Source organism: Crocodylus siamensis, chromosome 13 (assembly GCF_052110815.1).
Source record: "Crocodylus siamensis isolate JL-2025a chromosome 13, ASM5211081v1, whole genome shotgun sequence".
Taxonomy (NCBI): Eukaryota; Metazoa; Chordata; order Crocodylia; family Crocodylidae; genus Crocodylus; species Crocodylus siamensis.
In genome coordinates, this window is record NC_143407.1 from 5,750,678 (window position 1) to 5,773,960 (window position 23,283).

Consider the following 23,283-nt stretch of genomic DNA (forward strand, 5'->3'; position numbering starts at 1 on the left):
TAACAGGCGAGTGGTGGAGCTGTTCTTTCTTGCAATTTTGCCTAAGATGCAAACTTTTCTTTCAGTTTTGTCTGTGATGCAGGCACTCTGGGCATTGAAAATTTTTGGGGTTCTGATTTTTCCAGGCACTGAGCACCTGCATCTCTTCCGGCTGCCAACTGGAGGAGTAGATCCTTTATTGCGTCTTGCACTGCATTTTATTTTTCATTGCTCCTCCCTGTTTCGAGGTACTTTTGCACACAGCCATTTGGATTGACTGTTGGATTGACTGTTTGGACTCCTGTTGGGAGTCTGTCCATAGCTACTTTGAAAGTTTTCGCTAAAATAAAAGAATGACACTAAGGAGGAAAAATATGTATTAAAAAAACCTTATCCTCATTTCAATGAAGACCGCCACTGCTTCTCGACTCGGAGAAGGGATTTGAAGTGTGAGAGGGTGAGGGATCACAGTTTCATAGTTTCTAGGGTCGGAAGGGACCTGAGCAGATCATCAAGTCCGACCCCCTGCCATGGCAGGAAAGAGTACTGGGGTCAAACGACCCCGGCAAGGTGATTGCCCAGTCTTGTCTTAAGACCCCCAAGGTAGGAGCTGTGGCGGGCCAGTAGGGGGCGCTCCTGCGTTGACCCGCCCACCTCCCTGCACCTGACCACCTTCCAGGCTCCGAATGCCTCCCCTGGGGCGCCTTATGCTCGGCTGACCCCTCTCCCGGAGCACACTCGCTAGTCTGGGGGTAACATCGCCGCCACCACCCCGAGAAGGGACTGTCTCAGCCCTGTGTCCTTGGGGAAACACAGGCCTAATAGTCCGATGGGTACTCGACCCAGTACAGGCACTTGGGGCACTTCCCCAAGTCAGGGGGCAAAAAGCAAAGTCTCCCTTAGTCCGCAGACCTAAGGGGTCTCTTAGGCACAATTTCGACCCGCCCCTCAATAAGTCTCCCACACCAGTCAAAATGGAGAACTTTATTGATTACAAGGGGTAGGGTGAAAATAGGGTACAGGATTGAGCAATATCTTAGAAATCCTAAAGAGCAAACAGTCTGGCTGAGGTAGCCTTTTGATTACAGTGTACAGAGTACAGTGTTACTGCCAGCTAGATATCTAATCAGATTGAGTAGCTTACTCACAAGCATCTTCCAGAGGCTGGTGAAGGTTCCCTTTGGAGGCAGGCAGTTCCTTGCTCATGAGTTCTGGGGTGAGAGAGAGCCAGTTTTACATGGTAAGGCTTCTCTGTGTCCCCTGCATGGCTGCTGCTTCACCTCATGGCGGAAGACAGGCCGCCTCCTCGCCGTCCTAACTTATATAGCCCCTGTGACCTCATTCACCTGGGCCAGTGGAGGCCAGCTCTGGTTGGCTGTCCGCCAACCAATCTGAAACACATCACCAGTTGCCGGGCAGATTCCAGCCCACCAGGTGGATGCCCCTCACCCAGGTGGCTGATGCCAGTCCCGTGGGCAGAGGGAGCAGGTGCCCCCTCCCTCAGGACTGCAGCCAGCTCAGGTTACCTAAAGAGACAGGCTGAGGGTGCCGTCCCCTGTGTGCAGGGCCCACCCTCATCAAATGGTTGCAGCCCAGAGATTTTAGTCACAGTGTCACAGGGCAGAGATTTGTGGGGAGAAACCAAGGTGGCTTTCTGCCACAGGAGCCAGCACCACTGCCCTTGGAAGTTGGTCCCAGACCTAGCCGCCCTGACGGTGAAGTCGCGCCTCCTGATGTCTAGTCTGAATGTCCCCTCTGCCAGCTTGTGACTGTTATTCCTGGTCACTCCTGGTCATGCTCGGAGGAACAGGGGCTCCCCCAGTGCCTGCTGATCCCCCCTGACTAGTTTGTAACAAGATCCCCCTCGGCCTTCTCTTGTGGAGGCTGAACAGGTTCAGATCCCAACGCCTCTCCTCGTAGGGCCTCCCCTGCCGCCCCCTGACCATGCGAGTGGCCTCCTCTGGACCCTCTCCATGTTGGCCATGTCCCTCCTGAAGTGCGGCGCCCAGAGCTGGACGCAGTCCTCCAGCTGCGGCCTGACCAGCGCCGCATAGAGGGGGAGGGTCACCTCCCTGGACCTGCTCGAGATGCCTCTGTGGATGCACGACAAGGTGCAATTGGCCTTCCTGACCGTGTCCCCACACTGCCGGCCCATGTTCATCTTGGCATCAGTGATGACTCCAAGATCCTTTTCTGCCTCTGCACTGCCGAGAAGGGAGTTCCCCAGCCTGTAGGGATGGTGCTGGCTCTTCCTCCCCAGGTGCATCATGAACATGTGTTCTCCCATCCTCATGAATGCTGCCAGGGCCCCTGTCCCGGGGGGAGCAGCCTACCCGGAGCTTGTCTGAGGCCTCCGCTCAGACAGAGCCAGGGGTTGCCCAGCAAGGCCCGGGGGGTAGGGATTGGGGACCCCCACACCTGTCCTGCAGGTGCCCGCCTTAGGGCCCTGGAGCGCAGGTGAGGGAGCTCCAGGAGGAGGTTAGCAGGCTGAGGGGAATCGGAGGTGGAGGAAGAAATCGATGGCTATTTCCTTTCCCTGCAGGGCCACACACCCAAGGAAGAAGCACCCCGGGAGGTGCCCTCCACTGCAGCATGGCAGACGGTCGCCTCCAGATCCAGGGCTGCTCGCAACACAGCAGCACCAGCTCCTCCGGTCCGGCTGGAGAGCCGGTACGAGGCCCTGGCCACACTGGAGGAGAAGGAGGGAGAGGAGGCAACTCCACACTCTCCACGCTCCGAACAGGCCGAAGGAGCGAAGCAGTCCCGGAGGAGAAAGCGTCGAGCGATCGTCATAGGCATCCCGTCCTGAGAGGTACAGAGGCCCCATCTGTCGCCAGGACCCCTCGACACGCGAGGTCTACGTCCTGCCCGGAGCAAACATTCAGGACATGACGGGGATGATCCAGGCCGTGATCCAGCCCACCGATTACTACCCCATGGTCCTAATCCGTGTGGGCACTAATGATGCGGCCCGGAGAAGCCCTGGTCACCTGATGGTGGACCACCAGGCTCTGGGGGTGTGCTGGGGGAGATAGGGGCACAGGTGGATTTCTCTTCGCTCCTACCAGTGAGCGGACGTGGAAGATGGCATGCGACCTGCATCGCGGAGACCGACTGGCGGCTTCGGGAACGGTGTCTCGAGGCGGGCTTCGGCTTCCTCGACACCGACCCGCACATCACGACGAGAGACGTGCTCGGATGGGATGGGCTCCTCCTTTCCCCTGAAGGTAAGTGTGTGCTCTCTTCTAGGTTGGCCGATCTCCTCCGGCGGGCTTTAAGCTAGGCTCGTCGAGCGAAGGGGAAGACGAGGGAGGAGGAAGCCTTGGACCGCTAAACCAAGCAGCGCCCACAAGTACAGCCCAGCCTAGGCCGACGAGCGGAACAAATGCTGAGACTGGGGGGCCAGTGCACACACCCACAGGAGGCCTCAAATGCCTCTACACAAACGCTCGTAGTATGGGGAACAAGCAGGAGGAACTCCCCCTCCTACTAGCTGACACCAACCCGGACATAGCGGGGCTCACTGAAACGTGGCGGGACCCAACGCACGACCGGGCGGTGAATGTCAAGGGCTATCGGCTGTACAGGAGGGACAGGACGGGGAGGAGGGTGGGGGCACTCTACATTAAGGAGGGATACGCGTCCTCACCAGGTAGCACAGGGTCAGAGGGGGGCACACGGACGTGCTCTGGGTTAGGATACAAGGCAGTCGAGGGGAAAGAGACTTAACGGTGGGGGTCGACTACAGACCTCCCAACCACGGGGAAGAGCTAGACCAGGAATGCTTACGTCAGCTCACGGAGGTAGTCAGGTCAAAGGACGTGGTCATCATGGGGGACCTGAACTTTCCAGACATCTGCTGGGAAGAGCGGTCAGCCAGGTCTGACCGCTCATGTAGGTCCCTAGCCCAAATGCAGGACCTCCATCGAACCCAGGAGGTGCACAGCCCCACCGGGGAGACGCCTTGTTGGACCTGGTGCTGGCCACGGGCGACGACCTGGGAGGGGGCTGCGGGTGCTCGACCCCCTGGGCGACAGCGATCATCGCCCGCTGGGATTCACCATCCAGCGCAAGGTGGCAAAGGCCAGCAGCAAGGCAGCAGCCCTGGATTCAGGAGGGTGGACGTCAACGAGGTAAGGAGACTAGTTGGGGAAGCACTGAGGTCCCGGAGGGGAGGGGAGCCGGGTGTCCAAGGAGAGTGGTCGCTCCTTAAGGAGACGATCCTCCAAGCCCTAGACAACAAGAAGTCTTCGGGTCTTCTTGCACTTGTTGCTCAGGTCCCTTCCGACCCTACCAACTATGAAACTATGAAAAGTTGCACAAATGTGGCTAATTATGAGTGTCTGTAAAATGTTGGCTTCCCATGCTCAGTAGAAACTGGTTCATTTGGCAGCTACGTTCTCCAAAGAGGGGCCCTCTAGAAAAATGGTGATGAAAGCCTGTATTGTCACAAGAGGTTCAATTGAGGTTGCACAAGCAACCAACAGTCAGGCACGTGCTTGTTTCTGCAGCCCAACTGTTCCGGAAGTGCTGCGTTTGCACGTAATAGCAGGATGCAGGCCCAGATCCTGCTTCTGCTTAACACAAGGCAGTGTTGCCTAGTGGGGAGAGAATCAGACTGGCAGCCAGGCCATCTTGGTCCTCTTTCCAGTTCTGCCACCACCCTGCTCTGTGACAGCGAGCAGTTCTCTTCCCTTCCCAATGGTTTTTGTCTCCTCCTTGGATGATGCTTCTGCATGCGCGTGATGTCCAAGTAAGTGCACTCTGTTAGAGCTAAGCAGGAATATCAGCGATGGCAGCCCTTGTTATTATTCAAGCACAGTCCAGACTTGCTGTGGTCTATATTGCAGCTGCATAGCAGCTTGATAGGAAAGGGCCTCCCTGATTGTGTAGCCAAGGCATCACCCAAAATGTTTAGCTTTACAGTGCAGCCTGGTCTGTACTGTGATCCCAGCTGTACCAATGTAAATGGGAGAACTACCTCCTTTGGGTTCAGGGGAGTTGCCTTGGCTTTATACTGGCGTAGCTCAGATCCCGAACTACCCGCCCCTGTTTGTGGCAGGTGAGAGATGGAAGGACACATGGGAAAAACAGGCAGCTGAAGAAAGGACTGGATTTTGTGCAAGGCTGCAGCTTTAAGCAAGTGAGTTTGCTTCACCTGGGCATCTAAGTGCTAGTCTACTGCGGATGAGAGAGGACCTTCCTTGCAAGGGCAACAGAGCCAGACGGAGAGCAGCAAAGCCAAGCCAAATCTGAGGGTCACATTCATCCCCCAAAGGGTGCTGCTGAATGTGGAGGTGGAAGGGCAGAAACTGCCCCCCAAAAAGATGATCTTGAGCATGTCTGAATATCAAACACTTCTGCTTGTTTCTGGAGCTGCCTGTGAAGGTTCTGCGGGTGAAGAAGGAAGAGGAGGTGAGGCCAAGGGATGGCTCATCTCTGACCCACAACCCAGCCTGCACACACAGGCTCTACACCCATTCATGAATCAGGTGGTCAGTGCACACGAGTATCTCCAGGCATCAGATGCAGGCGACAGATGCTCTGGGCAGTGTAATTAGCCCAGCACAATGAAGCTCCTCTGCTTGCCGCTTGCACAAAGGGTTTGTCTCTGCAATGTCTGAGCAAGTCATAGAAGAAAAGAGCACTTGGCCGCATCTACCACAAGGGATGGTTTAATCAGGCATGACGATGGGTGAGGTAAGTATTGTTCCCATCTGACCCATAGGTAACAGGTTTGGGGCTTTGCAGTGGGTCAGGTTGGCTGTAAAAGAAAAGTTACTCACTGCTTGTTGGCTGGGGTGGGATCTCTCCTTGTCTGTTGCTTGTAAAATGGACCTTGAGCAAGTTGGTGAAGCTAGGCCATTTTTTCTGGTACTATACCTAGCACCAAATACATGACTGGGCTCCTAGCCACCACCTCCACATAGATCATAAATAAGGAGACAAAGTAGGGGAGAATCAGGTGGTCCCACTTCACCAGATTCCTCCTGTTTCTCAGTGCTGTGAGTGAAACTACAATTGAGCCCTTTTATAGGAGAGAGTAGGGTTGAAAATAGGGAGCCCTGAGCCCTTGGAACAACACTGTGCCCGTGACACGGTCAGCAGGACCTTGTGGTTCAGGCTGTGTTTGCGAGTCCCAGTGTAAGTGCCTTCCAGCCTGTGCTGGATTCACCTGGAGGTGCTGAGCACACCGGTGGCTGCCGTACCAACCTTACTGCCCCTGCTGCGAGGTTAATGATTTGCAGGATGACGTGGAGGTGAAAGGCCTTTCCAAGGGTCACAACTTGCACCCCCGCCCCAGGCCAGGACAGGGAAGATGGTGTCTCTCACGGATTGCCAGAGTAAGTAAAGGATGCAGCCTCTGCCGGGGTTACTTGTTAATGATGCCCTGTGCAGCTGGGGGAGCAGCTTCCATCAGAAGCAGGGGCCTGATCTGCTCCATGAGGCATGTGAAGCCATGACTTCCAGTGCAGGGCTGGACCGGGGGCAGCTGTGCTGGCTGCTTTCACTGGAAGCATCAAGAGTAGGGAACTCGTGTCTTGCCTCGGCCTGAAAGGCGTGGGGCTGGCACTCTGTGGGCTCCCTGAAGGGCACTTAACACAGAGTCAAGCACTGATTTCACTGCTTCCCACAGCAATAACTCAGCACCACTGGCAGCAGCTGGGTCGAGGCATTCGTATGACTTGGCTCCAGAGGGCGAGCCCTGGATTGGACTATGGGAGGGTCTGTGGGGAGGGTGGAGGGGCATTAGAGCTGTGTGGGGTGGGGAGGGCAGTAGGGCAGCCCGGGGCTGCTGCTGCATAGGGGCTGCAGGTCAGGACTGAGATGCTTGGGGAAAGCTGGGGCTGTGCGTGCACCGAGTCCAGGGCTAAGACAGCAGGGAGGCTGCGAGACAGGATTATAGGACACCGGTAGATCTGTGCAGCCCAGGCAGATCATAAGGGCAGAAGGTTTGCAAGCCGGGCCTGAGATGCTTGGCTAAGCTGGGAGCCTGGGGTGCCTGCTGAGTGCCAGCCTCCTATCACCCCGCCTGAGCACCAAACTCGCGGCAGAGAGCAATGATGAGTGAAAGGCCACTGTGAGCAGCCAGCCTTCCCTGCCCTGCTCAGGCCTCTCCAGGTGTGCTGGTGGGCTTCTCATTCCTCTGAACCCATGAGACATCCCGTCCTCTGCTGCAGTTTGGCTGAAAGATACAGTGAATAGCGCTGAGGTTGTGATCCAAACCCCTTTCAAAACAGTCCACCACTATGAGGTGGGTGAGGATTAGGATACAAATGAGATGGAGACTATTCAGAAAGGCCCTATTAAATCACTCCGCTGGTTTTTCAACCAGTTGAACTTCAGACCAGCTCTTTTTCCTCCCTCGGATATCAAGTGACCAAGGGATTTGCAAGGTGTGGTGCCAGCAGGGTGGAGGGCAGCCACCTAGGATAGCATGGATAGTGAGAAAGGGTGACCAAGCCATGCAGCGAGGAGGCAGGGATGCGGTGAGGAACCTCAGGCCAGGTGTGGTGACCTGGGGTAGTACTGGGTAGGGCTTTCTACACAGCAAGCGGGCTCTCTTTGTGGTCTGCCATGCCCCTAACATCAGCCCCTCTGCCTCTTGCAGGGATCGGTGTGGGAATCATGGGCTTTGGCCTATTTTTCATCCTTTTTGGGGTGCTCCTGTACTTTGACTCAGTGCTTATGGCCTTTGGAAATGTGAGTAGCTTGAACCCTCACTTCTTTGCTGCTGCTCAATGGGCAGGATGGAAAATTACAGCCCAGGGAACTTTTATCCCAGTTGCTGCTTACGTTGAGGGAGCATTGCCAACCCCCTAGTCAGATGGGGCTAGCTGGTCAGTGCAAACCCTGCTCGGGTCAGTGCAGATGAATTCACAGGGGTCAGGCCAAGTGCTGAGAGGTGTCCTCCCCTCTGCCCTCACCCCCACAGCAGGTGCCAGTTGGTTCCTTAGCAGACAAGCTCAAAAGAGAAGCCGTGGTTCAAGCCACATAGCAAATGAGCTGTGTTCCCCCAGAAGTGTTGATGCCTCCGGGCCAGGCTTGAAACCCTTGGTATTCCAGCATTTATTATAACCAAGGGGATTTTACTCCATCCTTCTGTACCTTCTGCATATCCATTCCATGGGCTCAGACAAGAAATATAAGCCTGTTTCCCCGCTGAGTTAGGGTGCCCTTCTGGGATCGCTGCTGCAGAACAAAGCCTCTGGTGGCGTACGTGTCCGACCCATGGTGTTGGTTGTAAGGGAGCCAGCAGCAGACAAGGAGAATGCCACTGTGTTTGGAGGGGTTGTCCAGCGTGGCTGATGGGGCGTGGAAGCACCAGCAACTCGCCCATGGGAAGGGGGGATGAAGGGAGCGCGCAGAGCTGATCTCTTTTAACCCACCCCCTTCACCCCCATTTCCTCCTGCACAGATCCTCTTGCTTTCTGGCTTAGTTTTTATCATTGGGTTCAGAAGGACTTTCAGCTTCTTCTTCCAGAGGGAAAAGCTGAAGGGCACCAGCTTCTTCCTGGGGGGCATCATCATTGTCCTCCTGAGATGGCCTCTTCTTGGCATGGTGCTGGAGGCCTATGGCTTCATCAGCCTCTTCAGGCAAGTAATTCTCTCAGTGCATTTCATTTCAATTTAACGTTAGCTGGTCTTGCATGAGAAAGAGCACTCCGTGGATCTGGGCTGTGCGGGCTGTAAAATGAGACCCCATTCCCCTTGGAAGCTCCTCAGCCGGCATCTTCATCCAAAGCTTCCCAAAGCATCATGCAGGCATGAAGCTCTGCACCTATATACGGGAAAGTAAATCAGAAGTAAGCTCACTGACTTCAAGCAGAGACTCAGTTTCCAATCCACTTGGCCCTAATTCTTGGATGCTTTTGTGGCAGGCACCAGCGTATTCAGACTGATGGACAGTTGGGGCATACTTTCCAGCTGGTGGACCCTTCTAAACCTAAATTTACTTGACATAGCTGCAAACCAGGGAGAGACCCCCTCCCTGCACCCACATACAGCCCTTCCGTCCTCCAAGGGGACAGATCTCAGCTCAGGGATTAACAAAGATCTTTGTTTTGCTCCAGGTCTTTTCTCCCAGTCGCTTTTGGATTCCTGGGAGCTTTGGGAAATATTCCACTGCTGAGCAAGGTGAGCAGGGCTGCGGGGGGAGTTTGCACTGAGTGGTCTATGGGTTTGGGTTTTGCAAAGTGGTGAGGGCAGCACCAGTTACACTGGTGTGAGTTCATAGTGCTCCAACTGCCGAAGGCCTTCCTTCCTCTTGGTAGAACAGTATTTCTCTGCCACCTGCCAGCCAGCATGTGGGAAACACCTACTGTGGGATGGCACTGTTGGCGCCTTTTGTGTTGGAGGTCAACATAGGAAGGAGCCCTATTAATTTATATTTAGCCATCTACATCTGCTCAGTAAAGGTCTGGACAGCATCATCTGCATCAGAAGATGTAAGCAGTGAAAGCAGAGCCATGCAGAGAAGACTTGTTTTCAGCAGCAAGTAGCATTAAGACTTGGATTTGGGTCCCTGTGGTTACAGTACTAATTGCATATCCAGGGTAAATTATCATTGTCTGCAGCTCTTTGAACATCGTTCCATATTACTGCTAATAAGTTACTGTTGCTGTTGTAGCTGTTCCAGAAACTAGGAGACAGCAGCTCCTTGGTGTGAGCTAGAAGAAGGACCTACACCTAGGGAAATAATTTCTAGACATCCAGATCCTTGGGCAAGGTGCTTTCTTTGCACACGCTTTTAACATCAGGCTCTGCAGGCTGAGACCTCCTTGGACTGTACATGCCCTCCTGTTGTGACTGGAGCAGCGTGGAGACCACAGATCTTCCAGAAAACAGTGGCTTACTATGGAAAGTCTCCATCACACAGATCTAGGCAAGGTTTGTACCTACCCAGGTCTGTGTTGACAGGAATGAGGTTCTCAAATTAGGGACTTGTACGAGTTTGATTCTACTTTTTGCCCATGTTCTTATGAGAATAAAATTCTCTGTGGATTAAAAGCACATCTGAGATGCTGCCCTGTCTCATGAGCACTCACTGCCCAGTGCATGTTGTTCGTCTTCCAACAGCAAGTCCACAGAGCACAGGGGACTCCTATAGCTATCAGTCAGAGGAGTTACTCCTTTAGCTCAAATCAAAGAGAGTTAGGAATGGGTTCCTGGCTTCATGTCTGGGCAGCTCTCCTGAATCTTTCTAGCTGAAATGGCATCTTGCAAAGCTATTGGAGATTTGAACTGAGTGGTTTTATTTTTCCTGGAGAAGTGGTGATGTGGACTAGCAGACAGGCTTTCCAGCCTTTGCAAGGTTCTGACAGAGCTCAGCACGAACCAGAGGCCTTGGAAAGAGGGGGGCAGATTTAAATGGGTGCCAAGTGCCTAGAGAACTGCAACCAGTCAGGTCTGATACCCCCTCAGTTAAATGCGGAGTTGCAGAGGGTTGCTGCTAACAGGGAAGCTATTGCACAGTAAGCCTGAGGTATCTAGTACTAGGTACTCTACCCAAACTCCCGGTGTGGGCCCTCTTAGTCCACCCTGAGTGCTTTTGGACAAATAAATGAATACATGAAGTGTGTTACATTGCACAGACCTGCCCACCCTGTCTCACTTGTCTAACCTGGTTTGGGGAGACAGAAGGTGCATCCCTCAGTGGCACACCCATAGACGTATCCTACACGTGTCCAAATGGTGACTTAGTGCCAAATGACTCTTGCACTGTACATTCGCACCTAGCCTGCTGCATGCGCCTCTCCCCATCCAGGCAAGCCCTGAACGACAGGGGGAAGGGAGCCCTGCAGAGCCATTAAGTATGTCAGCCTCTCTCTGATTTGCTAAAGGATTTGGCATGAGGGAAATGTCTTTGTTACTATTGTTTTAATCCTGGCTTTTCACCATTTGAAAAACCACTATGCAGCAGGTGCTCAAACCACAGCACCTGAAACTATTTGCCTCTCTGCTTGCTGTGCCTTTCATGTGAAACAGAGACCTGCTGCTCTGGCGGAGACACCTACAAGCTTGTGCCCACAAGACGCTTTCCTGAACTGGCGTCTGCTCCCAGTGGGGTCAGTGGCAAAACTCCACGGTTGACTTCGATGGTGCAGGATCAGACCTGGGAGTAGGAAAGAGTCCTGTGTCTGGGGCCAAGGCTGGAGGGCTCCATGCTGCAGGAGTTCTGGGTTACAAAGGACTATGCGGGTAGATGGAGGAAAAGGCCTTATTCAGAGGGAGAGAGGGTGCTCACACCCTGCTCGAGGCCCTGCTCTACTCCCTGGAGAAGTGGGGTCTTGGGGAGACAATGGCGTTGCAAAGCCACCCTGGTGTCCCCTCCACCTGGGCTGCTTTCCTGGAGGTGCTGACTCTGGTGGAGGTAGTGCAGCTGCCTGGCAAGCTCTGAGAGAGGGTGCACAGGTTACAAAAACTCCCATTAAGCCACATTAACATTTCATGACCTGATCCAGGGGGGGCCGAGTTCCCCACCTTTTCATGTTCACTGACCATGAAAACCAAACAATATTTAGGGCTATTAATTAATAAAGAGCTGCTGAGAGAGAGAGAGAGGGAGGCAGGTCAGGAGTAAAGAAGGCTGTACAGGAAGAGGCTGGTAATTCTTGCCAAGCGTTGTAGGCTGGGGGTTGTGTTTGAGGGGCGGGGGGGGGGGGCAATTTTACTTACCTGGAATAAAACGTGAGGAAAAATGTCCTCTGCGAGTGGCCCAGGGATGAATATTTCAGTCATGCATCATGCATGTGAAGAGCGCTAAGCCATGGGGGCAGTTAAGGCGCAAGCCAGTGCTCTTTGCAGTGCTGCCTCCGCCCCACAGATGTCTGTGAAGGCGTCGAGGTCCTGCCAGACGTGGAGCCACCTTCCAAAACCAGTGGTGAGGAACGACTTCTGCCGTGTGGCCGCTGGAGCCTGCCCTCCTCTCATGCTGCTGTGACACCAGCTCCAAAGAAGGATGCTGGGGTCCCTCGAAGCAGGGCGCAGCCTGGCAGGAAAGCCCCTCGCTGCTCCAGCTCTGTCCAAGAGGGTGAGCTCTTGCTGCTCTTGCTCTCTCAGCCATCCTGCTGGCACCTTCCCCACCTGCGAGGTGAGTGTGTTGCATCAGTTCCTGTAACTGTGATGATCCTGGCACCAAGGAGCGGGCTGTGAATAACCCTTGCACCAAGCCAGAGCAGGTCCCCTTGCCAGCTGTACTGGGGGAGAAGGATGGTCCCTGTGGAGCCCTTCGTGCTCCACAGCCCTGCAGCAGCCAGGGGGGTACATAGTTGTAGGGTGGTAAAGCCGTCGTAGGCATCGTCTTCAGCCTGCAGCCTCCGTTTGCCCAAGGTGAGGAGCTGTGAGCAGCGTTTGCTGTCTTCTGTTGGTTTCACTTCCAAGCCCAGCTCCCACGGACTGGGGCGAGAGCTGCACCGGAGTCTGTCTCGAGTGCCCCTAACAAATAACAGACAGCACGTCTCCATAGATCCATATCTGTTTTAGTACAGCCCGTGGGCTGATACCTTGAGGGAGAAGGGGCAAGATGTGACAATGTGGGCACTAAAGGTGGAGGCGCTCAGCACATGGAGGCCCATCCTGACTGCCTGAAAAATGCCCCAGGGCTACTCTGAGTTGATGAGGTGCTTCATGGTGTCAGACGCCATCAGATGGGCATGGGACACTTGTATTGACCTTATTACTGGCCATCACCAGCATGAAGAGAGCCAGCCAACACCACCTGCCAGAAATGAGTGGGGGATGTAGACTAAAAGAGACCCCCCCACACCCCCTTTATAGCATAGACAATGCCTATGACTGCCGTACCACCCTACAACTATGCACCGCTGTGGTTACTGTGCATGGGACGGTGATCCTCTCATAACCCTTCCATCTCATGGAAAGATTTTAATTTAGCATTAGCTTAATGAAGCTTTGAAATCCGCTCTCCATGGAGCTTGTGAGGGGGCTGGATGCCACAGCCTTGAACATAGCACAATGGGAGCTATGGGTCATGTAAAGGGCAGCAGAGCTGCTTCGCCTGTGCCTCAGTTAAGATCCCTGTTCCTCCAGATGCCTTTAAAATGCTGACCTTCTTTCAGTGCCCCCCCTGAGAAAGAAGGAGACAGAGGAGAGATGCTGCGAGCATGCCAAGACCCTGACTCAGTTCACTGTGCTTGCAGCCTCCTGGAGAATAGCCAGGGACGAGGGGCAGCAGGTCATGGCAAATGCAATCGGTTTGTGGGAGAATATCGCTGAACAGCAAGGCTGCCCCTGAGCCTGCTTCTGCCTCTATAAGGGGGGAACTTGGCTCTGGTCCTGCTCGTCTGCTCAATGTTTTAACAAGTCCAGGCATCACTTCTGCCTTGTATGATGACATCCCTGGCTGTAGGCACAGGGCTGGGTTTCACCCTCTCTCACTGTCCCTCAGGGTTTAAGATCACATGTATTTGTCTGAAGGGTACCATGGACCACCTTAGCCCATGCACCCGTCTCACAGCTGTCCACACTCTTGCTCTTGCACTCCCATTGGGGTTGCCAACCTGCTGGAGACACTGCAGTGAGATGCTGGACTTCCTTGGGAGGAAACACTGTGTCACGCATCAGCTAAAAAATATGGCCATTGTGTATTAAGAGGCTTTTCTGTGTAATGGGAAAAGTCATTTGTTTCTGCATCTGAGTCATTACAGGACTTAACAGCTCCAATCAGCTCTGCAGAGAGGTTGAAGACCTTCCAGCAGGATGAACAGGTATGTCGCACAGGCAAGGGAGAGCACTAAAGGCTACACTCTGGCATCTCGCCTCGCCGTGTGTTTGAAGAGCTCTGGTGTCGTAAGATTCCAGTGTCGACGAGACAGATGGGTCTCTCCAATGTGCTTGTATGGCAGAGCCCAAGCTTAGAGCATGTGTGTAAAGCCACCCTGAGCTGGTCTTTTTGAAGGGGCTAGCTAGAATGCGTTAGCTGGAACACAGCTTTAAATCCCTGACCTGGCTTGGTTAAATCCCACAGAAACACAAGCTTTCCTTGACAAGAGGAAAACAGTCCCCTGGGACGTGGGGTTAACAGATGCTATTAACAGGGAGCCCTGTGATTTTAATTTCTGCATGGCTGTCCAACACAAAGGTAATGAATGCAGGCCCTTAGGTTGTACAGGAAGGAGAGTGAGCCACAAACCAAAGTGTTTTAGGAAAATACTTATGTGAGACAGAGAGAGGGAGGAAAGAAGGAGAGGGAAGAAAGAGAAGCACTTAGGGAAAGAGGGACAGGGCCGGTCTGCACACAGCTGGTTGGATTTACATTGGTATAAAAAATCAATCCCATTCAATCATGGTATATAGAGACTTCTATTGTTGGTTTAAAGCTGACTGTATCCAGTGCCTGCACATTCAGGTGCAAGCTATGTGCCTATAAGCTGGGTTTCATCCAACAAAAGAATAGCTGTACGCAAACCTGGCTGGGCTGCATTAAACAGGCTGAAGCAGAGCAGCAAGTGCCAGCAGTTTTGTTTCAATGTAAAAATGAATTATTCCAGTTCTGCTTCACTCTCTGGATACATCTACGCATAGTTTCATAGTTGGTTGGGTCAGAAGGGACCTGAGCAGATCATCGAGTCCGAGCCCCTGCCGTGGCAGGAGAGAGTACTGGGGTCAAACGACCCCAGCAAGGTGTTCATCCAGCCTCCTCTTAAACACCCCCAGGCCAGGAGCCTGCACCACTTCTCTTGGAAGCTGGCCCCAGACCCTAGCCGCCCTGACCGTGAAGTCGTGCCTCCTGATGTCTAGTCTGGATCTCCCCTCTGCCAGCTTGTGACCGCTATTCCTGGTCACTCCTGGCGGTGCTCGGGGGAACAGGGACTCCCCCAATGCCTACTGGTCCCCCCGACTAGTTTGTAACAGGCCACTAGATCCCCGCTCAGCCTTCTCTTTTGGAGGCTGAACAGGTTCAGGTCCCGTTGCCTCTCCTCGTAGGGCCTGCCCTGCTGCCCCCAATTATGCGAGTGGCCTCCTCTGGCCCCTCTCCATGCTGTCCACATCCCTCTTGAGGTGCGGCGCCCAGAGCCGGACGCAGTACTCCAGCTGCGGCCTGACCAGTGCCATATAGGAGGGGGAGGATCACCTCCCTGGACCTGCTCGAGATGCATCTGTGGATGCACGACAAGGTGTGGTTGGCCTTCCTGACCGTGTCCCCACGCTGCCGGCCCGTGTTCATCTTGGCATCAATGATGACTCCAAGATCCTTTTCTGCCTCTGCACTGCCGAGAAGGGAGTTCCCCAGCCTGTAGGTACGGTGCTGTTTCTTCCCCCCCAAGTGCAGCACCTTGCACTTGTCGGTGTTGAATCCCATCCTATTCTTGTCTGCCCACCCCTGTAACTGTCTAGGTCCGATTGTAGCCTATTCCTTCCTTCTAGTGTGCCCACGTCCCCCCACATCTTAGTGTCATCTGAGAATTTGAGCAGGGTGCTTTTTACCCCCTCGTCCAAGTCGCTGATGAAGATGTTGAACAGTGCGGGCCCGAGGACCGAGCCCTGGGGGACCCCACTGCCCACGTCCCTCCAGGTCAAAAATGACCCATCCACCACCACTCTCTGGGTGTGGCCCTCCAGCCGGTTGGTGACACATCTGACTGTGTGGGTGTCGACACCACAGTCCCCCAGTTTTTTGATGAGAATGGGGTGAAAGACAGTGTCAAAGGCCTTCCGGAAGTCCAGGAAGACGATGTCCACTGCTCCCCCTGCATCTAAGGATTTGGTGATCTGATCGTAGAAGGCCACCAGGTTGGTCTGATGGGACCTGCCGCTAATGAACCCGTGTTGATTGCCCCTAAGCATAATCTCCCCCGCTGGCCCATTCACTGATGCTCTGTTGTTACTGCACATTTAGTTTAATACTTCTTTAATGGAGTAATAACTGAATGCACAGTAACTAACCTTTACTGCACGGTAGCGCCAGCATGTGGTTTTTTGTGACGGTTACGGCACAGTAGCCTAATAACACTGCACAGTAGCTTATTAGCATGGTTGTTGACCAGCATGCTACTGCGCAGTGTTATTAGGCTACAGCTCAGTAAACGTCTTGTGTAGACACGCCCTCTGTTTCCAATTGAGTTTAAGCTGAACTAGAATAAGCCATTCTTAGTGTTTGTCCACAGTTAAAAGCATTTTCTGAAATAGCTTTACAAGCAAAGCTGTACTGGTATCTGTAGGACTATACAAGCAACCCCACCTCCCTTCCTAGCTGAGAATCATCTTCTACCTGTTGCACTCTTAATTAGCACAACTATGCTAGTAAAGGTTTTAGTGTAGACTGAGCTTCATACAAGCTTAGGGGATCCTAAGGTTAGGGGATCATCCAGGGGATTGCAGAAGTTTAGCTGAAATTCATACCCCAGGCTAAGCTGGTAAAAGTCTACATAGAGATCCTAATGAGAGAGAAAACAACAGGATAAACAAGAGGTGGGAGAAGGAAGCTTCAATCTATAAATAAAATTGGTCATTGTTTCATTAACCCAGACAAGCAAATGTGGGGTCTGGACTCAATAGCCCAAGAGGCCGTTTCTAGTTCTATGTTCCTGTGAACTGGTGCAAAGCTCTGTGTGGACACTCTCCTTTTGGCTTATCGCACTTTAGCTTTAGGATGCTTGACTTCAGTTGAACAACAATAAGAGCATCTACACAGCCTTCTACAAGAGTTGAGCAGCAGTGGTTGAAAATTGCAGCTTATGACGAATTATTGCAGCTCGACATGTGGCCAAGCCCTGCGAGAGGGAAGAGAAAAGAAATGGAGAAGAAACTAGAAACAAAGAGATCCCCAGCTGGGGCTGAATCAGTGTAACCCCATTAAATGGCAAGACCCCAGTTGAAGACCAAGCCTGGAGATGGATCTATTGTCTTCCCCTGTTTAAAGTGCTTTATTGTTTAATTGCACATTGCGGCAAGAAGCGAGCCAGAGAGGAGGAGAATGGGGAATCTTTTGAAATGAAATTGGCAGCGGAGGGTCGACGGGGAAGGCAGAGGCTGACATCACAGCCGGCTGATACAATAAAACAGAGAAGTTGGTACAGTAGTGGAGAGAGATCTGAACAGCCGGGCAGCTGCTTGCCTAGTGGGACGACTGGAGAGAGTGACTGCTTGCCTTTTCTTTGCACCAACGTCCAAGAGAAGCTGAGGTAAGTGGGCAGCCTCAGTTATTTCTTTTCCATTCTTCCTGCTGGAAACTTTAGTTAGCTTTTCACAGAGGCATTGAAACCCCAACGTGCCCTACATTGCGGGGGATGCTTCACTGCGTTCCAGGGACTAGACCACGTGGTCAAAAAACCATAACCGCTGAAGTGGCAGGTGGGGAGGAATCGTGCCTCTTGCAGCGGGCGTTGTTTCCTCTCGGAGGTTTTCCCAAGCCATTCAAAAGATGGGAAAACTTAGGCACAGGAAAAGACAGGAGCTTGCCTTGATCCTTGTCTACCCACTTATTCTGACACCTCTTCTTTTGTACCTGTGGTAGCTAAGTGGCTACGGCATCTAACCCTGCTCAGAGCAAGGCAATTCAGAACCGGGCTTAACGCTGCCGGGGCAGAAGGGAGCACATGTCCCCCAGGCTCCTTGTGTTGCTGCCATTAGCAGAGATGAAAAGGCCACTGAATCTGAATCCTAGGATTAGTGTAGAGATGTAAACAGCCTGGGTCTCCTGGGTCCCAGTCCCGTGCCGCTCCGGTTTATCTCAGTGTAATGCTCTCCACCAGGATCGAGGCACTGCAACTGCACGGGCAGCTTTGACGCAATCCAGGTCTAAAATGAAATGGTTTGAGTAAAATCCTAGATGAGTTTAAGTAAAGAGAAAAAACCCATTAATTTCAGCGGGGCCAGGATTTCACTCGCAGCTAGGTCTTTCCTTATAGCATCACCAATTGCACCTCCAGTACTTAAACAGGCCAGGAGAGGACTGCATGTTTCAGGGTCTGTTAGTCCAGTAAATGTCTCCAACATCCAATTCACAGAGGTGTGTGTGTATGTGTGATAACAATATAAATATGTTGTTCTCAATGAGCTATCTTGGGTACCAAAACCAGCCTAGCCAGAAACCTGCAGAGCTCTGTTCAGGTCCATTTATCCTGCTAATGAATTTCATTATAACTCTCCAGGAACAAAAAGACCCAAAGAGGAATAAAAGCATGTAAGTTAAGTTGAGAGTGTTCTTGCACGGGAAGAGATTGTCCTAACTACTTTATATCTCCAGGCTCTTTTTCCCCCCCGGTAATAAATGAACTTGCTCAGATCAGACCAACATTAAAAGTAAGCATGTTCACTGGGAGCAAAAGCATCACTCTTCTCAGGAAAGGAGGGCCATTTTCTTGGAATTGAAGCTTGAATAGATCATTTGACTTCTTGAGAGCGGAAGGGTAATAAATTAAAAGGGTGCAGAGCCCTGCTATTTCCAGATAAGCAGCTCTTTATAAATATATAATAATAGTAATCTGTTGCTGTGACCTGCAGCAGGTTAGAGATAAAATGTGTGAGGGGAAATTACAGTATTAGCCTGATGACACTGGACCTGAGGACTCGGAGTGACTTGAAAAGAATATTAACTTCATTCCTGGAGCCTGGCGAGGTTCTGCGGGTGAAGGAGGCTCTTTTGTACAGCTGAGCTGGGTGTCGTTTGTGCCTGCAGCGAGTGCTGGACTGAAAACTTGGGGTGTGATTGCTCTTATTGGTGTTACTTATTATTTGTACAGCAGTATCAGCAAAGAGCCCTTGTCGTGGAAGAAAAACCACACTGGGCTCACCAGTGCAGCAAATGCCCAGGCTCAGAGAACTAGGTATCACCTGAGGATCTGGGCACACAAGTTACCAGGAGGCTAATGTAGCAGGGGCTGGTGAGCACCCTTTGAGAGGGGGACAGAGGCAACAGAAACACCACAACTGTCGCCTTTCCCTCCTCCTTCCTTCCCTGAATCTCACAAAAGAAGGAAGCTCTTTATAGCTTTCTTTGGCATTAATCTGTTGAACTACTGATCACACCCCTACAAGTCTGGGAGATGCAGGGTGGGTTTGATTCCCATTTCTCTCAGGTTTGGCCAGGCATATTGCTGACCCCGGCATTCCCCTACCCTGCCGTCCCTCGCTCACAGGCTCAGCATACTGTCGGCTGCGCCTAGTCGATCTGTTCTTTATCCGCTATTAGCAGTGGAACAGAATAGCCGGGGAATGAGGGGTCGCAGCATCCTTTTTGTCTCTGCTTAGCTTTGTTTTGTGCGGAAGAGTCTCTCCAACGCAATGAGCTAGGCCCACTTTTCATGGGATGCAGGTCAGTCTCCTTGTTAATGCCAGCAGGAAGCTATGTCTGGAGTCCAGCGGCACTCAGGACACTCGCTGTTCAGTGCGTATGCACCTGAAACAAGGCTGCGCAGGGAACCTTCTCTTCCCAGGTGTGTTAGCTGAAGAGCGAAGTCCTGCACTCGTGCAGCTCCAAATGATAAGGTGTGTTGGGACCTGACCCTACATGGTGATAAAGATCCACAGCTTCCAGTGATGGCAAGAATAATTAAGGGCATGCATGGCTACTTGCACTGCTGGTTCTTAGGATCATAGGAAAGTAGGGCTGGAAGGGCTATCCAGCCCCCTGCTCAAGGCAGGATCATCCCTGGTTAAACCTTTTCAGACAAGTGTTGATCTAATGAGATTCCTGTTGCAATCTCTCTCTCTCTCCTTCTGTGTCTCTCCCTCTCTGTGCATCTCTCTCTCTTTCCTTTTTTTACTAACCCCAGTGTTTGAGCATGTTGTCACTTGGACCCAATGCTTTATTTTACTCACCATTCTGTGTGAAATGGGTGCAAGAGGCAGCTGGCAGATGTGCGAGTTAGACGCTCATCATCCCTGTTTACACCATGCCCAAGTGCCCTTCCTTCACCAAGAGGAGGATCGGGCCAGGCATTGCCCTTTTTAAAAACCTTGTGTAATAAGTCAAGAACAGCAATGCTGGGGCTGGGAGAAGCACCCATTGGGTTGGCATAATCCCTTTCTCTGTGCTCTTTTCATCCCTGTCTGGTATTTCAGGTCTGCACCCTCCCAGGATGCATCCTTTCAGCTCCACACTGCTGCTTCTGTTCTTCTTCACCGTCCTCTTTGAGGAACCAATGGGAAGATACGTCTCCAGCTGGAGCCCCCAGGATGCAGGTAGCATTGCAGCCCCTGGACTTCTTGCATTTAAAGGTGCCCCCATGGAGCTGAAGGGGTTACATATCCCCAAGGGCTTATGTGAGTTATTTAACAAACTGAGAAGGGTATCTGTCTGTCTATCCATCCATCCAAAAAAGAGGATGGAGAAGCTGCTTCACACTTCTGGGATAACATGCCCCCAAATTGCTCTATGTTTAGACAAGAGGGTTAGCTGAAGATCACAGACATTATCAGTGTAATCATCCATAGGGCTCAATTATCTTAGCTTGCAGTGCTTTAGAGGAAGAAAGGTTGTTGCTAATGGAGCTACAGTAAGCTTGATGCTCTTCTTACACTCTGAAGCCTAAAGGTCGATGCAGTATATTGTTATTATTGTATTATGACAAGCACTAGAAGCTAGGGCCAGCTTGAGGAGGATGCTGAACAAACAGGCAGTTAAAAATTAGAAAATGTGTTAACATGGTTACCTTGTCTGCTCTGATTTCATGTTCTCCCCTTGCCCCTGGTTGTCAAAGGTACTGAGCATCCTGATTTTAGTTAAAATCGATGGGACCTACAGGTGGTCAGCACCCATGAAAAATGAGCTCCTAAGCTACTCGTCCCAATGTGCTGCCCTCAAGACCCTCCAACGTTACCCACAGCCTCAAGGGTAATTCTAAAGTGAGCTCAGCCTGATGTTCCTCTAATATGACACTTGCCCAGTGTTGTCCATGGGCCAGCAGAGGTTGGGCACCACTGCCCTTGAGTCTAGATTATCACCATTCGAGCCCACTTTTCAGAAACACAGGTCTCCGCACTTGTTGAAAAATGGGTCCTTATTTAGGCATCTGCAAACTCTTTTTAATGGTTTTCCTTGGTGTTTGTGCAGCTCCTTACCCAATGAGGCCTGCCACTTGGTTGGCCCTTAGATGCTATCATAAGCAATATGATGATAAGCAGGAGGTTCAATCTTCTGAAAACCTGGCCAATAAGATTTAAATCTTCCTGGAATCACATGGAAACTGCTGAGTTAGCTGTACTATGGTAGCACATTGTGGATTAAGCTAGGGGCTGTTCAGCCACACAGCAAAGAGATGGCCCTACCTCAGAGGTCCTGCCCAGTGCTCATTGGCTCATCTCAGAAGAGCAGAGACTCCCTGAAGAAGGGTGCTTGTGCCCAAAAGCTTGCAGAGAACTTTTTTCCAACTACTCAGTTGGTCTAATAAAAGATATCGCTTCTACCCAAAGAAGCTTGCTTGCCTATGTCCTTAGACCAACATGGCTACAACCAAAAACCCTGCATCTACGGTGAGGCCCGTTCCCTTCTTAACGCTCCCTCTCTCCCTTTCGCTGTAGGTGTCCATTCCAACCCCACTCATTGCTTGGAGAGAAAGCCCAGCCCTGGGAAGACAGAGCTGAAATCCATGCCAGCCGTCCCATGCCGGCGCCGGGGGAGCCCAGCCCAGCTGTGGGAAGGCATCTCTCTGTTCCGGAGAAGAGGGAATGCTGCACCTCAGAGGTCGCTGCTGGTGGACCGGGAGAAGGATCTCTCCACCTACAACTGGAACTCATTTGGCCTGCGATACGGCAAGAGGCAAGCAGGCGTGGAGGAAGCCAATGTGAAAATATGGTGAAGCCAAGGAGCAGCCAGAGCTGGGGAGGGCTGTGGGTGAACTGCACGGAGCTGTACTAGTTGGGGAAAGTTTAAGCAGGCTCTGCTTTCTGTGCCAAGGGTGAGGGAGGGGGAGTCCATGGGATAGACAGGGAAGGGCCACATCTCCCCTAAGGGGTTCTTGGGCCTTCTGCTTTGGGAGGGAGCTGATATCTAATTTCCAAAGGTGCTAAGCATCCACGGTGCCTTTGGGTGGCTGCAGATGCTCAGGCCTTGCCTAGGGAAAATCAGGCCGACAGTGTCATGACCTGGGACACCTAGAAAACAGAGGCCACTCTAGGCATATTTGGTCCCAAGAACGTAGCTAGCTTGGAGTCAACATTCAGCATGGTCTGGAGGGGTTTGGTTGCAAATGCCATCCCCTGGCTTCACACATTACCCGCAGAGGGTGTGTGGCACCTGCCCAAGGTGAAACCATTCAGATACCTGAACCCCTTACAAGGCTACGGTGCCTCCAGAACTCCCCCTTCGCCATCCCATGGACTCCATGCTTGACCCATGTGAACGCTATCAGAAACCACCAGCCAGTGTCCCCAGCTGGTATGAATCAGAGTAGTTTTGCTGGAGTCAGTGGAGCTGCACCAGTCCATACCAGTTGGCCCTGATGGTGCTGTGCCATCAGTTTACATGCTTGGTAGACCCAGGTTGTGCTACATTTTGCATGGTCAGAAGGTCCAATCCTTCCTGAGAGCAGCCGAGTGCCATTAACAACCATTGGCCTCCATGTGCACATGCCTGAGATTTTCTAGGCCTTGCATACCCTCTTCATGGGCCTCTTGCTCTCTGCCCCATTCCCCCCCAACCCAGACACTGATCCTGTGTGAAGTACCATTAGTTATAAATAGAGAAACTCTATCTCCATCTTTAGAGGTCCAAAACATTTGCACTCTAGAGCCTCTGATTCCTTCCCAGCCCAGGACAACTGGCGCTATTTCACAGTCAGGGTGGCTAGGGCCTGGCACCAACTTCCAAGAGAAGTGGTGCAGGCTCCTACCCTGCGGGTTTTTAAGAGGAGGCTAGATGAACACCTTGCTGGGGTCGTTTGACCCCAGTACTCTTTCTTGCCATGGCAGGGCGTCGGACTTGATGATCTGCTGAGGTCCCTTCCGACCCTAGAAACTATGAAACTGCATCTTGGCCCTGATTTCCAGAGGTGCTGAGAGCAGCCAGCTTCAACTGAAGTCAGTGGCTCTGCCCTTCTGAAAATCAGGCCCAACCTGACAACCAAACCTTGGCACTGAAAGGTTCAAAGCTGTCTTGGATCAAACATATTGTGCCCCTTGGCTTGTTCTTGTGCTGAATCCTTATTACTCATCACTCCGGTTGTACTGGCTACATAAAGCCCAGGGACAAGCTGAGTAACGATGTAAATAAATTTTCATATAGATGCTCGGTTGTACACTGTGCAAAGCTCTTTCCCCACCTCCAGGAGGCCAGAAGGAGGAGAGGCTTTTTGGGAAGTCAGCCCTTCCACTTGCAGTTTTATTGCTGATGCCTGTGAT

The 23,283-nt window shown here is 52.2% G+C and overlaps 2 protein-coding genes across 3 annotated transcripts; both read left to right on the forward strand.

Annotated features, from left to right (window-relative positions):
* The first annotated feature begins 6,249 nt into the window (after positions 1-6,249).
* On the forward strand, positions 6,250-9,999 carry GOLT1A (golgi transport 1A). The gene is made up of 5 exons (XM_090025681.1): positions 6,250-6,323; positions 7,592-7,683; positions 8,399-8,577; positions 9,054-9,117; positions 9,611-9,999. Exons 1-5 carry the CDS (start codon positions 6,299-6,301, stop codon positions 9,647-9,649), a joined length of 399 nt encoding a protein of 132 aa, XP_089881807.1. The 5' UTR covers positions 6,250-6,298; the 3' UTR covers positions 9,650-9,999.
* Positions 10,000-16,650: 6,651 nt separating this feature from the next.
* KISS1 (KiSS-1 metastasis suppressor) lies at positions 16,651-23,283 on the forward strand. Of its 2 annotated transcripts, none has more exons than XM_090025765.1 (3): positions 16,651-17,126; positions 20,008-20,127; positions 21,466-23,283. In XM_090025765.1, the coding sequence occupies exons 2-3, from the start codon at positions 20,025-20,027 to the stop codon at positions 21,741-21,743; spliced, it is 381 nt and encodes a 126-aa protein (XP_089881891.1). In that variant the 5' UTR covers positions 16,651-17,126; positions 20,008-20,024; the 3' UTR covers positions 21,744-23,283. The 2 variants fall into 2 exon arrangements, with proteins under 2 accessions (XP_089881891.1, XP_089881892.1); XM_090025766.1 differs by lacking the exon at positions 16,651-17,126 and adding an exon at positions 19,396-19,431.